The following is a 14,372-nucleotide window of genomic DNA, read 5'->3' as shown; positions in this document are numbered from 1 at the left end:
CCATGTCCTGGCCCCCCTAGTTGGCCGTGTCTGAACCTCATCCCACTTTCGGCTTCATCTGCCATAGTTAGCATCAAACTGCTGTCCGCTCGCTGTATGTGCTTGTAGTTGCATGCGCACGTGTGTGCCCGCTCCCCAGACTCCAGTTCGAATGGCTTCGCATCGCATGACAGGTCTGCTCGTTGAATCATCTGTGCCTTCTTCCATAGGCCGTTGCCAACCTTGCGATCAACCCAACTCGCACCCGTAGCTCAACGGCAAACAGTGGTTGCTACCGTCTTTATGCTGTCAAGTCTGCGTTCGACCCAGGTACCGCAACCAACTTACCCGCGCTACCTGACCTGTCCGTTTTTTGGCGCCAGCCGGTTGTCGCTCTCCACTTTAGCGTACACCCATCGCCCGATTTCACGCCTACCTAAATCCCCGAAAGCGGTCGAAAGCCCCCCCTCCCCCTTAGTGACAGGCAATCTTTCCTCGACACACAACCTTTGAGCCCCGGGAAGCCTTCACGACAATTCCTCTTTCACCAAGCGCAAAACGCCCATACACACACTGCCAGGAGTCGCTCCAGTGCACGGGTCGATCCATCCCACGAGCCGCAGAGGGGCCCGAAGAAGAAGGAGAAGAAAAGAAACAGAAGAGGTGGATACCCTGTTCTGTGGCTTCAGCACAGCGCACCGGTTTGCGGTCAAGGACGACGGGTTTCAGCGCATGAGAAAGCGCTGCCGACAACAAAGGACCGACCACGAGCACCTACAAAGGTCAGCAGCATCGAAGAAACCACTTGACATCAGACGCGGCGAACCTTTGCTTGACCCAGCGCGGCGCGCCAGCACGACTTCGACGACGACAGACTGGGCCTCCTCCTCCTCCCTCCCCGCTTCCGCCTGTCCACATTCCAGTGACGACGGCAGTCAACTCGTCGATACGCTCGCCCGCACCGCCTTTGTCTTGTGTCTAGCCCACACTGCTCGTTCCAAGACATCGATTCTACCCCTCTCATCAACAACATCCATAAACACATTTTCGTCGAGAGGTGCCGCCGTGGTGGCGTGGAACCCAATCCCTCACACCCCCCCTGGTGGTACTAACAATTTCTACATCATCCGAATGGAGATAGAGTGATGGCCCATGCTCCCCTTCTCAGAACCAACACCGCCCCTGTCTTCCAAGCGTCGACGGACGGTGTTGCGAGGTTGCAAAACACAATGAGCTCCCACGGCACCCCCAGAGCAAGCCAGCTCTCTGGCTCTACCGCTTTCACATCCACCACCTCGCTGACCTCGCTGGCCAGCTCCAGCACCCTCGTCGGGCCCTCGGCCAACGGCCAGGTCGTCGCGACCAGCAACATCATCAACCAGAAGGCCGACGCCTCCAGGTCCCTCTACCAGATATGCGTCTCAACAAAGCAGAGGCTGAGCCAGGTACCCGGCTTCGAGGGCTACCTGCAGCAGCTCACGCAATGGGAGATGGAGGAGAGCCCCGAAGGCGGGCCCGTCGAGGCCCTCTGGAGGCTGCTGCGTGCTGGCTACCCCCTCCTGGCCATCTACAACGCGCTGCGGCCCGCCGAGCGGCTCGAGGTCGACGACGAGAGGGCCAATGATGCGAAAAAGACAAAGATCGCCATTTTCAAATTCATCAAGGCCTGCCTGAACGACCTCAAGATCCCGTCTGCCGAGTGCTTCGTGATTAGCGACCTGACAGGCACCGACACCACTGGATTTGTCAAGGTATGCATGATCAGCGTCCTTTCTCCCCCCCGAGTTCTTTGGATGGTTTTACTCACAAAGCAACATAGGTCACCGGTGTAGTGAACCACGTCCTCGACCTAGCACAGCAACGAGGGCTCCTGCTACAAGCCCAGCCATACCCTGAAGAAGACGCAGCACCTGCGGCCGGGTCAACACTTAGCTACCGAGATCATATTGTGAAGGAGTTGGTAGATACCGAGCGGAAGTACGTCCAGGATCTGGAGAACCTGTATGACTTGAAGAAGGTCTTGGAACAAAAGGGCGTGGTACCTGGCGACATCGTCCACCAGATCTTCCTCAACATCAATGCCATCCTCGACTTCCAAAGACGGTTCTTGATTCGAGTCGAGACAACCAACTCTATGCCGCAGAGCTCGCAGCAGTGGGGAAGCCCTTTCGTCATGTTTGAGGATGCCTTCAACATCTACCAACCCTTTATCGCCAACCAGCGCAAAGCCGCGCAAGTCGCACAGTCGATCTTTGACAAGATCCAGCTGGCGCAACATCCCGTCGCTGTAGACTTTAACACGCTGGACGGATTCTTGCTGAAACCGATGCAAAGATTGGTCAAATACCCGCTTCTCCTGAAGGTGAGTACTTACTTCCCTTTACCGACAACAAGCACATGCCCGGGTCTGACACCGTCTAGGACTTGCGGAAGAAGACTGAGGACGACGCCACAAATGCCGACTTGACCGCTGGTATCGCCGCGGCCGAACGCGCCCTTCAAAAGGCCAACGAAGCCGTCGACCGCGACCTGCTCGATGAGGCTCTGGACGATTTGATCAATAGAGTTGATGACTGGAAGAACCATAGAGTGGAACAGTTCGGCAAACTCTTGCTACATGGCGTTTACACTGTCGTTACCGGGAAAAGCGAACAAGAGAAGGATGTAAGTATCAAGTGCCTACGAGCCCGCCGCCCTTTCAGCTTGCTACCGCAGCACAGCTTGTGTGCTCACTTTCATTCTCGCGAACATGATTACTAATGTGAGGCGTCTACAGTATGAGATCTACCTGTTTGAATGCATCCTGTTGTGCTGCAAGGAGATCACGCCGAACAAGAGCAAGGACAAGAAGGACAAGACGCGGTCAACTGGGCCCAAGATCCGGAACAAGAACAACAAACTGCAGCTTAAGGGGCGCATTTTCATGACCAATGTCACTGAGGTTTTATCCTTCTCAAAACCAGGTAAGGCTGATCAAGCATGTGATGCCACAGTCGGCGCATGACAGCATGCTCATTGTCACTAGGATCGTATACGGTGCAGATTTGGTGGAAGGGCGACCCAGGTGTGGAGAACTTCGTTATCAAATTCCAGAATGAAGAGATGATGAGGAAGTGGGCTGGCGGTCTTGATGCTCAGAGGAAGGAGAACGCTATACAGACTACGACAAGCCCGAACCAGGCCCCTCCCGAATTCCCTTGGATGCGCTCTCAAGTCAGCAATCTTGAGAACCCTTACGCGCAGCAGGATGATGATGACGACGACGATTACAACCCGACGCCGACTGCGTCACAGTACGGCGCCCCTCAGCAGATGGCCGGAACAATGCCTCGAAACGCCTCCAGCACCAGTCTACGGTCCAGGTCGGATTCCTTAGCAGGCATGGCCAGGGCGCCGCCTCCCAGATTCCCCTTGCCGCAGCCCCCAGGGGCTCTGAGCCTGCAAACCCAGATGAACCAGCAAGCGCCATCACCCGGCCATCGTGGAGGAGATTCATACTTCTCCCCGACTGTCGAATCACCGGCCTCTTCCCGGACCAGCACTACCTCTGGCATCTTCCAACCGGGTGCAGGGTACCCCTTCCCCAAGAGCGGGACGCCACAGCCAGGTGGTTGGGATGGGGGTGACAACAATCGCTACACAGCGCCGGCCATGCCGCGTGCCCCATCACGAGATGGTCTGCCGCCAGCTAATGCCTACGGTATGGTCAATGGGCGAAACCCCCGAGGCCCTTCATTGCCAGTCATGTCCCAGAACCCACAGAGCCTGTCCGCACAGCAGCGGAGCCGAAGCTACAGCACACCGGACATCCAGAACCAACCCACTCGGAGGACGCCTGGTGGAAGCCAAGGTAACATCCCGGCTGTACCGGGCATACCTGCGCATCTTACCCACGCCCGGCACGACTCGACGATTCCGCGGTCCCAGACTGGCAGTCCCCAGCTGGACCTGCCCATGCGGGCGAGTACACAAAGCCCCAGCGTTCAGCAGAACCGCCTGCAGCAGCAACAAGTTAGCCAGTACGGCGGCACCATGGCGCAGTTCCCCGCTCAGTCAGTCTACACTTCCAGGCAGGGCACGCCGAGCGTACCGCATCTCTCACAGCAAGGCTTGGTCCCGAATCCCCTGAACCTGTCCAATGACGCTGGAAGGACAGTCTCTCCTCCTCTGGGCACCGGCACCCCCAACCCATCCATGATGAGTCCCGATCTGCCCATCCCGACACAACTCAAAGTCAAGGTCAACTACGACACATCCAACTACGTGACCCTGGTTGTGGCCTACAATATCACGTACCAGTCGCTGATTGACCGCATCGACGCCAAACTGGCGCGGTTCACGACCAGCGGGGTTGGTAAGGGCAACCTCAAGCTGCGGTACCGCGACGAGGACGGCGATTTCGTCAGCATCGAGAGCGACGACGACATCCAGATCGCGTTTATGGAGTGGCGCGATGGTGTGCGCAATGCGTACAACGCCGGCGTTGGAGAAATAGAGCTTTTCTGCGTGGGCGAGACCACCACTTGAGAGATTCCCCAGCTGATACCACCAGCATTTCCTTGTTCCGCTTCTCACTCTTTCTTTTTTTGAAGCTACGACCTTCGTTTCGAATACTACATCTTGTCTTCTATGTCTTTTTTACTTCTACTACAGAGTTGCATATTGGGCGTCCCGGGAGCCGAGCTACTACTTCGGCACACACACATTCTTGCTACCGTGCTTGCGTCTTCTACACTGCCTATTCCTGCTTACTGAAGGGGTGCGTTCGATTCTGAGCTGGTGCAAACATGATCCATGCCCGGCCAGATCGAGACCCCCCCTTTTTTTTTTGGTTATCTTTTTCTATGCAAGGCGTCCAACCTATTACTCCTACGTTCACATAACCTTCGGGAGACCTGCTTGAGACTTTTTCGATATAGACTACTTAGGGCAAATACCGATGCGATGGCTTCTTTTTTTTTTTAGTTGTTCTAGTCGATGATCTGTGCCTCGAACTGACTGCATGATGAAGGATGATGCGTCGTGTGAATGCATGATGATTGGAATTAAAGCATGAAGTCGGTGAGATAGACCCAGCATACCAGGACACATCTGAACTCGGTTATTGATACTTTATTCTGGTACTCGTTCTTTTGTACAGCTGTAATACATGATGCTTCGTGATGGTATAATACACTTCTCGTCTTGCATAGATGTGCCAGACCTCTTCCGAGTCCCCGAGACGCCAGTAAGCCTTCAGCTTCCGACCATTGCCATGATGTTAAGCAGCCTGACTTTGCAGGACTGCATTTCACCTGATCGTCTTCCCTTCGCATTTCTTCCTAGTCCACTTGGCCTGGACGCAGATCGGCATCCGTGGTTATCACGGCCCGAGTTTGCTTCCAGCAAGGAGCCATACGCCTGCTTTATTTGTGCCTCGCCACTCCCAATTCCTTTGTCTTGCTTCGTTGACCTAGGCGTCATATCCTATGACGCTAATGGTTCGTCTGCAGCATGCCCTTCCCATATGTCATGACAACACCCCCCCTTTCACCTTGTCCCTGCCTCCGACCCAGTCTACTATGCCTTCGAGCCCGTCTGTTTCCTCGGGCCGCCAATCTGCTTCTGCATGCGGGAAAGATGGTAGTTGATGGTGTTGCGGCGCTTGGGCGGCGGCTGGGGGCCGTCCATGCAGGTGCGCAGCGCCTGCTCGACGGCAGCGCAACCGGCCGTGTTGTAGCCTGCCGAGGCCCAGCATGCTGCTTTACTGTCAGCTTTCCAAGGACCTACATCCCATATTCTTGCACCACCCTCCATGGGCGCGCAATGGCTGAGGCCAGCTCGGTTGGGAAAACGTACCCAGGACGGACGACATGACGTTGAGGCAGGGGTTGGTCTCCTTCTGGTTCGGGTTGCGGACGCGGAGGACCTTGAGCGGCGGCAGCCGCATGGGGGTCTTGCCGGCTGCCATCTTGAGAGCACTGCGATGACCGCGTCGAGGTGTTGCGTGCGCACGAGACGTTAGGGGGGGGCCGAGGGCGATTCAATGGAGTCGGAGAATGGATGGAAGACAAGCGAGACTCGAGATGAGATGCGCTGATGTCTTCAATTCGGCAGTCTTGGCTGGTGTGTCTGGTACCAAAATTTGGAGATTACGAGCATCACGTGGTGATAGTGCTGGCCTGGACCTTCTGTGCCTGGGAACGGGTAGACTAGTCGATTTTGGGCCAAGTGCACATGCCCTCGCCGAGGCCTCATTGGCCCGCGCTCTGGATGTAAACAAAGGAGCTGCCCTCGTCGCTTTCCCCATCCACCTCGACGCATGTGTGCCTAACAAAAAAAGGACCAAGCGCGGATATCTCGACGAGGGCTCGTCTCTTCTTCCTCGATCGTGCACGAGACGCGTTATTGTTCCCGAATTTCTTCACCGCCACCAACGATATTCTACAGCATTGTCTTTTGCATACATCTCTCTGCCTTGAACTCCAATCCTTTGCCCTTACACTTACACCGGAACCGATCTTTTGCATGTTTGCGTTTCGGACTGGAAGATGAGTGCCGCCGGTCCCAACGGCGCGCCGGCCGTGATGGTCGCGCTGGGTGGTAGCATCAATCCCACGAGGTGAATTTCCCACGGCAATTTTTTCAACTCATCGCATGTGCGTCCACTAACACTGGGCTGCAACCGCAAAATAGCGCGCCCATTACCACTGCCAGTTTTCTTCCTCCCGCGACGTCGACCCTCAGAGCATGGCAGCGTGTCGCAGTCCCCGTGTCCGGCCCCGGAGCAGCACGAGACCGCAAGATCTGGAAGCGCGTCGGCGGAGCCGCGTACGGATACGGCGTCGAGAAATTCGCAGAGGTTGCTGCTGAGCTGAAGAGCCAGGGCTATGGTTCCCGGAAGCGCGCGAGGGACGCTGCGCATGTGCCCGCATACGGTAGCGGGAGCTGGGATCTGAAGATCCGGGAGCACCAAGATGGCAGATGGGATCTGGTCACGGCGAGAGGTACGTCTGGAATCATGGGACACCCCCCTACCATGAAGCGAATGACCATTGTGAGGCTGACACTGCCCCTGCATCAGTCTCAGTTGCAGCAGCGAAAGAAGCAGACGATCGCATGGTCGAACAGTCATCTGCGAACATGACGCCCAAGCGGAAGTCGACTTTCCCCGAGCAAAAGCTCAAGTGGGTTCCCAGGAAGCGACACAACACGCGCTACCCCATCGACCCTCCGCAGAAGGAGACGCCTATGATTGCCGAATACCAACCCCTGATCAACATCGACGTTACCACCGACGATGTCGAGGCCATTGCTCAGCAGGCGATCGTCCAGCAGATGGACAAGAAACAGATGCGGAGACGGTCAACCCGCAGGCTGAGCCGACGCATCAGCCTGGCGCCTATTCAGGAGACTGCCGACGAGAGTCCTATCATGATCTCGCCCGTCAAGGCCACTCCTTACTACTCCTCGCCCATGAAGCGTCGGTCGCCTGTCAAGGCCACGCCCAAGAAGGTTGCCATGTCACCGCTGAAAGAGTTCACCCTGTCCGCGACTCCGACAAAGGTTACTATCGAGACCGCCAGCACCAAGACTCCCGCTGGATCTTCCCCGAGCGCGCTCTCAACGCCGCAAACCATCAATGGCGAGATTAAAGCCTTGTCCCGACTGGCCGACAGCAGTTCACCTCTTTTGAGCGAGTTCTCGTCTCTGGTCTTTGATCAACCCAACCCCGATGCTCATGTTGAGCCAGAGCATGAGGCTAGGCGCCGCGTGTCTCTGCAGAATGCCCGCCGATCCGATCGACGATCCAGCGGAGTGCGGAGACTGCTCTCTTTCGAAACGCAGAAGGCTCCCGGCCGTCGCCACAGCATGATGCCTGGTAGTGCCGAGGCGTCTGAGGCCAAGGGCCGGAGACATACCCTCGACGTCTGCCTTGCGGGCGACCAGGAGATTCGCCTCGATGTAACTTCTCCCACGGCAGAACAGCAGGTCGAAGCCAATATGGAGAACTTGAACGCCAACGATGGCTCCATCTCCAAACCGGAAGCGCAAACTGAACCGCAGGCTGGCCCCGTCGACGTGGATGTCAAGAACAATCTCGACATCTTTGGCCAGAGCCCGATGACAATGTCGTCTCCGCAAATGAGCTCGACGCTAACCCAGGCCGAAGAAGCAACCATCCCGTCCTCGTCCCCTGTCAAGGCTGGATCAGATGTGATTCACCAATCAGGGTCGCCCATTCACAACGCTCTGGGCATTGTTGAGGATGTCACTTTGCCTGACGCTTCGGTGGCCGAACCTCAATCGAACCAAGAAGAATCGCATGACTTGTCCGAGTCACCCATGCAGGACTTTACCCCCACCAATTCTTCGCCCTCTGCGATCGACTTGAGCACCCCGGAAAAGATTTCTACCGAGATGTTTACTACACTATCTACACCCATCACCAAGGGCAGGGCCCTTTCATCACCTCTAAGGTTTTCGTCGGCAAAGAAGCTGCCCACCCCCCCTGGCGAGGAACACAACGCCGACGTTGAGTCACCTGTCGAGGCGACACAGCAGGACATGCAGGATGTATTTATGGACGACAGAGATCTCGACGCCGACGAGGAAATGTCTGATACCGATGCTGAGGCCACTGCCACGATCACCACCGATCTTGCCCAGGAGGTCGCGCAAATCATGGAGGGATCCAATGAGTCGGCATCAGCGTCGCCCAATGCCTCCAGGTCACAGGAGAGCATGCAGGCAGAGCTTGTTCATGAAGATGGCGGCATCCAGCGCGGTCCTGACAGTTTGATCGTCACCGTCAAGGTTGATACCGATGTGTTGATGTTGGCTGATGCTGAGTCCGCTGAAGATGTTGCGCAAATGCCTCTCCCGTCCACCGAGTTTGTCCACGAAGTACAGACAGAAGCCGACGCCAACATGATTGAAGATGAGGCAGAGGATGGGGAGGTCCACAGCCCCGGATTCACTCCGATCAATGAGCGCTCCAGCAGTAGTCCACTGTCGTCGCCCCCCGAGGAGGTTGCTGAGCCAGACGACACCATGACTGGCAATCTGGACTTTGATGCCGATGTCCACCCTGACGACTTTACTGAGACCGTGACCCTTGACATCGAAGCCGCGGAGCAGCAGGATGATGCGACCGAGACGATGAACCTCCAGGTGGAGGAGGAGGTCGCAGAGAAGCGCCTCTCCATTCAGGACGATTCCGAAACCGAGATGCTCCGTCGGTTTGTCACCCGCGTCAAGGCAGACAAGACCGCGAAAGCGGCTGCTGCCGCGCGAGCCAAGACCCTTCGTCCCAATCGCCGCTCTGGCTCGCTGGGCTCGACTACCTCTGACTCTGGTTCCCCGATCGCGCGCAATGAGACCACGCCTCTATCGGCCTCGAAACGTCTGCCTCTTGGTCAGAAGGATCATAATATGAGCCCCAGCCCAACCAAGAAGCGCAAGGGCGCGGATGAGACTGCCCATCGCGGCAGTCTACTGTCAAAGCCCGACCTAGAGGACATCTCTCCTCCCAAACCGAAGCGGCGTAGAAAGAATGCCGAACTCGAGAACGATAGTGTCTTCAACCCCGAGTTTCAGCCTGGCGGAAAGGGCAAGACTGAGACTGCGGCCACCGACGATGGCCCTGCGCCCCGGCGATCGTCCCGCAACAAGACTGCACGGAACCTGCGGTCGACTGCCACGACTGCCAACAATTCTGCCGTCATGTCGATGATTCCCGTTCGCCTACCTGGCTCGCTGTGCACCGACGACAGCAATGTCAACCTGGGCATGCGCCGTAACGAGGAGCGTGACCTCGCGGCCGTGACGCGTCACAATACTAGGAAGAACAAGGGGGCGTCTGTCCATCCGTCTGTCGTGATCTCGCGCCAGCAGGACGACCCCAACTGGCGCATGAAAGAGCTTAAGGAGGTCTTTGAGGCGCGCGAGGCGGCTGCCGCCGCCGCAGCTGCTCCGGAGGAGGGTGCACCTACTTCGCGGAAGCGCACGCGCGGTGGCAAGGGCAAGGGTGTCCGCTGGGACGAGACTCTGGTTAGGGTCCAGGGTCAGGACGAGGGCCCCGTTGTCATGAAGGCTGTCACTGCGCCGCTCGACGAGTCTGTTGCACCGCCTCAGGCCGAGGACGCCGAGGAGGCCAAGGATGAGGCCGAGGAGGAGCGCCTGGAGGTTGTGGCCCCCGAGCCGGCGCGCAAGAAGCAGAAGAAGTCGGCTGCTGCTATTGCTACAGCCGCCCCGGAGAAGAAGGAGGAGGAGGAGCAGACTGCGGCCAAGGAGAAGGAGGCAGAGCCAGTGAAGGAGAAGGCGCAGCAGCCCGCGGCTCGGCCGCGAACGAGGGCTTCCCGGCTGAGAGCTCCCACGCCGCGGAAGCTGGCGGCGCCCACGGCAGCGGTCGGCAAGGAGAACAAGCCCAAGCTGGAGCCGACGCCGGTCGAGAAGACGGCGGCCCCTGCTCCTGCCTCGGCTGCAAAGAAGGCGCCCCCGGCCGCCGCGCGCATGGCGACTCGGAGGACCAGGATCTCGGGTCTGGGTATGAGCGGCAACGGCACGCCGGCGCCGAAGAGGAGGGCTACGAGGGGGACGGGTGCGTGATTGATTGCCTTGATCGGAGGGAGGTATACCTTGTACGTGGAAATGATGGGGGGCGATCTGAAGGGGTGGTGATGTTGGTTTGTCTTCTGGTGGACATCTTGTTTTGTTTTTTTCAACGGCGATTTACTTTGGGGAGACGGGGAGAGAGAGAGAGAGGTGGCGGGAGAGTCTCATTGTTTGAGAGCATCGGCGTTGATCATACATTCAGTCTGCGTTGACTTCAGACTACTCATTTTCTACAGCACGTTGTTTGGTCATAGCAACGATGATACCCGGGCGAGGTGTTCGTTGGAGTTGGGAGCATTGGCCTTTCGCCATGGCGCATTCTCCAGGATTGTCACCAGATCTTGGGGATAGATCGTTGTTTAGAGTAGTGTTTTAAGGTATATGGTGTTTCTGGTACATCAGTGTGCCCGTCACCATTCAGGCAAGAGGAAGACTCAATTCATCGCTGATTTTTACATCATTCCATATTAAACTTGAAGATATCTTTGAATGGACCATGTTCCAGCAGTAATGCAAGCACAGCAGCGCAAAGCAAAGCGTGGTGATCTCAAGAACAACACCAAAATAGCAGCACTTCCAAACCTACCGCGTTTCAGCGAGATGGCCCAGCATTCGACTTCGCATGCAGGAGCATTCAGTTGCCAGGGATCGCATCGTCCGCACTGGAAATCCGTAGGGATCCCAGTAATGTCCGCGGAAATGACCCGATCCCTGTCTGCCTCTCGCGCCATCCAGATTTGCCGCCGTTGTTTTCTCAGAATTCTCTTGCAATCAAACTCTCACCTGATATGTCACACCTTTCCGTGGAATTCGATCTCCTGAGCTAGCTCTCGCTACTCATATCCAGTTGTTGCCTAGGCGTACCAGATAGACTTGTGTCTCAAGGAACCGGCTCGAGGCACAGCATACACCCCCGGTTCCGTCTGTGTTCTGGTACCAGTTCGGCCGAGTGCATCGGCCATGCCGGCAATCTTTTGGAGGATTCCAACTGCATATGAACACAGACGGAATCGAGGGCGTATGCTGTGCCTCGAGCCGGCTCCTTGAGACGCAAAAGTCTATCTGGTACGCCTAGGCACCATGTTCCCGACCTCCTTGATCGCTTTGTGACCAGATCCTGGCAGGGCCTGGGCATGTTGATTCAGGGTCCCAGCTGAGCTCGGCTGGACTTGTCCTCGCTTCCTGTCCTCCCTCCAGGAATACCCAACAAGGTATTTCCATGTTTAGTGCAGACATCTACCCTTTGATTCTCATGAGACAAAGCGAAGTCCAAGTGGGGATGGCAGTGTTCTCCTCGGTGGAGTCGAGATTCAGCCATGCCCATGGTCGGCGGTCTTCTTTCCCCTCATTTCTTCCCAGAAATCATGGTTCTCCCTGCAGAGCCCTCGTCTCCTCTTCCCTCGCCTGGCTCGCCTAGGTCCGTGTCGGTCAGGGTGCAACGCAGCGGGCTACTGCACAAACATGTGGCAGGATCCATACATGCAGCCCTCCCCTCCCCTCCCCGGCAAAGCTGAATGACAAAGATCTGACATCCGTTGATCTGCTGCAACATCCGCGTGCCGTGCCATTTTGCCCCTTTCCCTCTGCGGCACAGCTGGGCCGGGCCCATATGTCGTCGGGGAGAGATCGCAATATCAACCACGGCTTATCCGGGTGCAAAGCCGGGACGAATCCCGCGGGGGTTCACGAAGGGAATGATGCCGTACAATGCTCAAAGCCAAGTAGGGCTATTTGTCTGCTGTACCGCTGTCACTCCCCTACTTCACCACACTAGGGCAGTACCAGTCCTTTTGGTCTCCAAGATGGGGCGGCCAGCTAGGGCTGAATAGGGTGGGTTATTGGAAGGGCGGACACTCGGCTCGTCTTGCCCATTTCCCATAGCTAAGTCTTTGTCCACCTGGCGAGGCGAGACACGCTTAGTTTTTGTTATTGCCAACCGAGCTCTAATAAGAGGGGAACGCAGCGCGCCACAGACCCATCCAACCCATCAAAGGCTGCTGGAATGGCGCAGTCTTGGATCGATCTCGCTTGCGCGCCCGTTGGCCCCGATTTCGATTTGACAGGTGATCGAGGGAAGCGGAGTGTGTTTCTCGACGGCCCGGCCCCCCCCCCCCCCCCCCCCCCCCAGGGCCGGAATGAAAGAAAGCCTGCATGGCTATCTCCTCCACTCGAAGCGGATCCGTCCCTGGGCTGGACTCGTCTCGTCCGTGTGTCCGTGTGTCCCCGCCGCGGAGAAAGAAAGCAAGATGTAAGGAGGGCGCCAGCTGAGAAATGCACGTGTGTATATCCATTCCATTACCATGGCGCTGAAGCGTGCCGCACCGACTGCATGGCATGGGCGGGACATATTTTATGAAAACCTTTGGAGGAAAGGTACTCCGTCTTCTCCAGGAAACCTTTGTAAAAGTATCTCTACCCAGAGACCTGTAGCCTTGCTTGTATCGGCTTTGATCACACATCACCCGTCAAGAATGATGGGCGGGCGCACAAAGCATGCAGTCTGGTTGCAAGGAGACGCCCGCTACCGATCGAGACCTGGCTAGTGTCAACCCGGACGAAGCTCTCCTGTCTGTGGATATCTGCCATCGTTATCCCTTGCGGGCAACATGTCTCCAGCCCTTGGCGCACACTTGGCGGCGACGGCGCCGCATGGCTTGCCTGACGCCAAAACGGTGGTAAGACGGCAGAGCCGCATTTTCAATTCCGACGGCGTAGCTTTACCGCGATATCTCGGTCACGGCCCCGTTGATCCCGTCGACGATTAGTCCTTTGATCCCAAGTGATTAGACCTGCGATTAAAAGGCTTGGGATAGACGCATGTGAAGAGCTTGATTAAGATTACCTCGCCCTTCTTGCGTTAGTGGAAGTTCACTGTGTCTTGGACTGGCTCCTTTCTGGGCAGTGTTTCACGCAGTTCTGCGACGGCGATGACTGCAGGAGAGTACGCCATGCCAGAGCTTTTCGCAAACAACGAGATGCAACGTCGATCGTGACAAGCTCAATGTTAGTTCTGATCGGCTCCGCTAGACGGCCGGCGCACTTTCCCCAGACCACCAGCGCGTGTCTCCCTGCACCTCTGGAATGAACCGAGGCCCGGTTCATCTGCATTCAGTTCTGGTCTGCTACATCAACCGAGAGGTCATGTAGCCAAAGAGATGATCGAGTATGAAACAAGTAATTCGACTTGTTTCAGTAGATACTTGACTGGTATCTGTTAGCATTCATTCAATGTCTGCTTTGGAAACCTTCTGTCGAATGAGGAAGCAGTGCAAGACAACTCAACTGCGCCTAACCACACACTGGAATCACATGTCTCGATAAGTTGCTGGCACATTCCTGAAACCGTCAATGTCGAATACACTGCTGTAGACCTCTTCTCAGATTCTCAGATCCTGAGAGTCGAGGGTAGCAATGGCGAGCAGATCGACATGACCAACAAGCCAGCCATCCAATCTGTTTCAGAGCTTCCATCAATTCGGAGGCCTATCCCTGAACAGTTCTCTCGGGTTTCTTGTCAGCCTTGAGCGTGGTAGCATCTTGCCACTCACTCCCCAGAGGCATGTCGACGGATCAAGTTGCCAGCGGCCGCTTGCCGACGGTCCGGACGCCTCTCCCAGCCGACGGCGTGGTGAAAAGGGCGACGAGAATCCTCCAAGGACGAAGGCCTTGTTTGTTGACATGATGTGCGCGAAAAGGAGGTCTTGGTGGAAGCAGACCCGGTCTAGACTGCGTGCCCGCTTCATCTCATGGTGTTGTCAAGGCCTGCAGAGACTCATACAGCACCATCTGGACGCACT

General features: G+C 56.6%; 3 protein-coding genes across 3 annotated transcripts; 2 read left to right on the top strand and 1 right to left on the bottom strand.

Moving 5' to 3' along the window:
* Positions 1-1,124: 1,124 nt before the first annotated feature.
* On the top strand, positions 1,125-4,506 carry E0L32_006573 (uncharacterized protein; the record flags this gene model as incomplete). Its single annotated transcript, XM_031141220.1, has 5 exons — positions 1,125-1,730; positions 1,799-2,341; positions 2,401-2,643; positions 2,756-2,942; positions 3,005-4,506. 5 exons carry the CDS (start codon positions 1,125-1,127, stop codon positions 4,504-4,506), a joined length of 3,081 nt encoding a protein of 1,026 aa, XP_030994639.1.
* Positions 4,507-5,538: 1,032 nt separating this feature from the next.
* Positions 5,539-5,929, bottom strand: E0L32_006572 (uncharacterized protein; the record flags this gene model as incomplete). Its single annotated transcript, XM_031141219.1, has 2 exons — positions 5,539-5,717; positions 5,818-5,929. The coding sequence occupies 2 exons, from the start codon at positions 5,927-5,929 to the stop codon at positions 5,539-5,541; spliced, it is 291 nt and encodes a 96-aa protein (XP_030994638.1).
* Positions 5,930-6,545: 616 nt separating this feature from the next.
* E0L32_006571 (uncharacterized protein) lies at positions 6,546-10,569 on the top strand (the record flags this gene model as incomplete). The annotated part of the gene is made up of 3 exons (XM_031141218.1): positions 6,546-6,580; positions 6,655-6,965; positions 7,043-10,569. The coding sequence occupies 3 exons, from the start codon at positions 6,546-6,548 to the stop codon at positions 10,567-10,569; spliced, it is 3,873 nt and encodes a 1,290-aa protein (XP_030994637.1).
* Positions 10,570-14,372: the final 3,803 nt, after the last annotated feature.

The sequence above is a fragment of the Thyridium curvatum genome (genome assembly GCF_004353045.1).
Source record: "Thyridium curvatum strain D216 chromosome Unknown NODE_38_length_371496_cov_78.080427, whole genome shotgun sequence".
Classification (NCBI taxonomy): Eukaryota; Fungi; Ascomycota; class Sordariomycetes; order Thyridiales; family Thyridiaceae; genus Thyridium; species Thyridium curvatum.
Note: the sequence above shows the minus strand (reverse complement) of the source record. Positions and strands in the feature narration are given on the sequence as shown.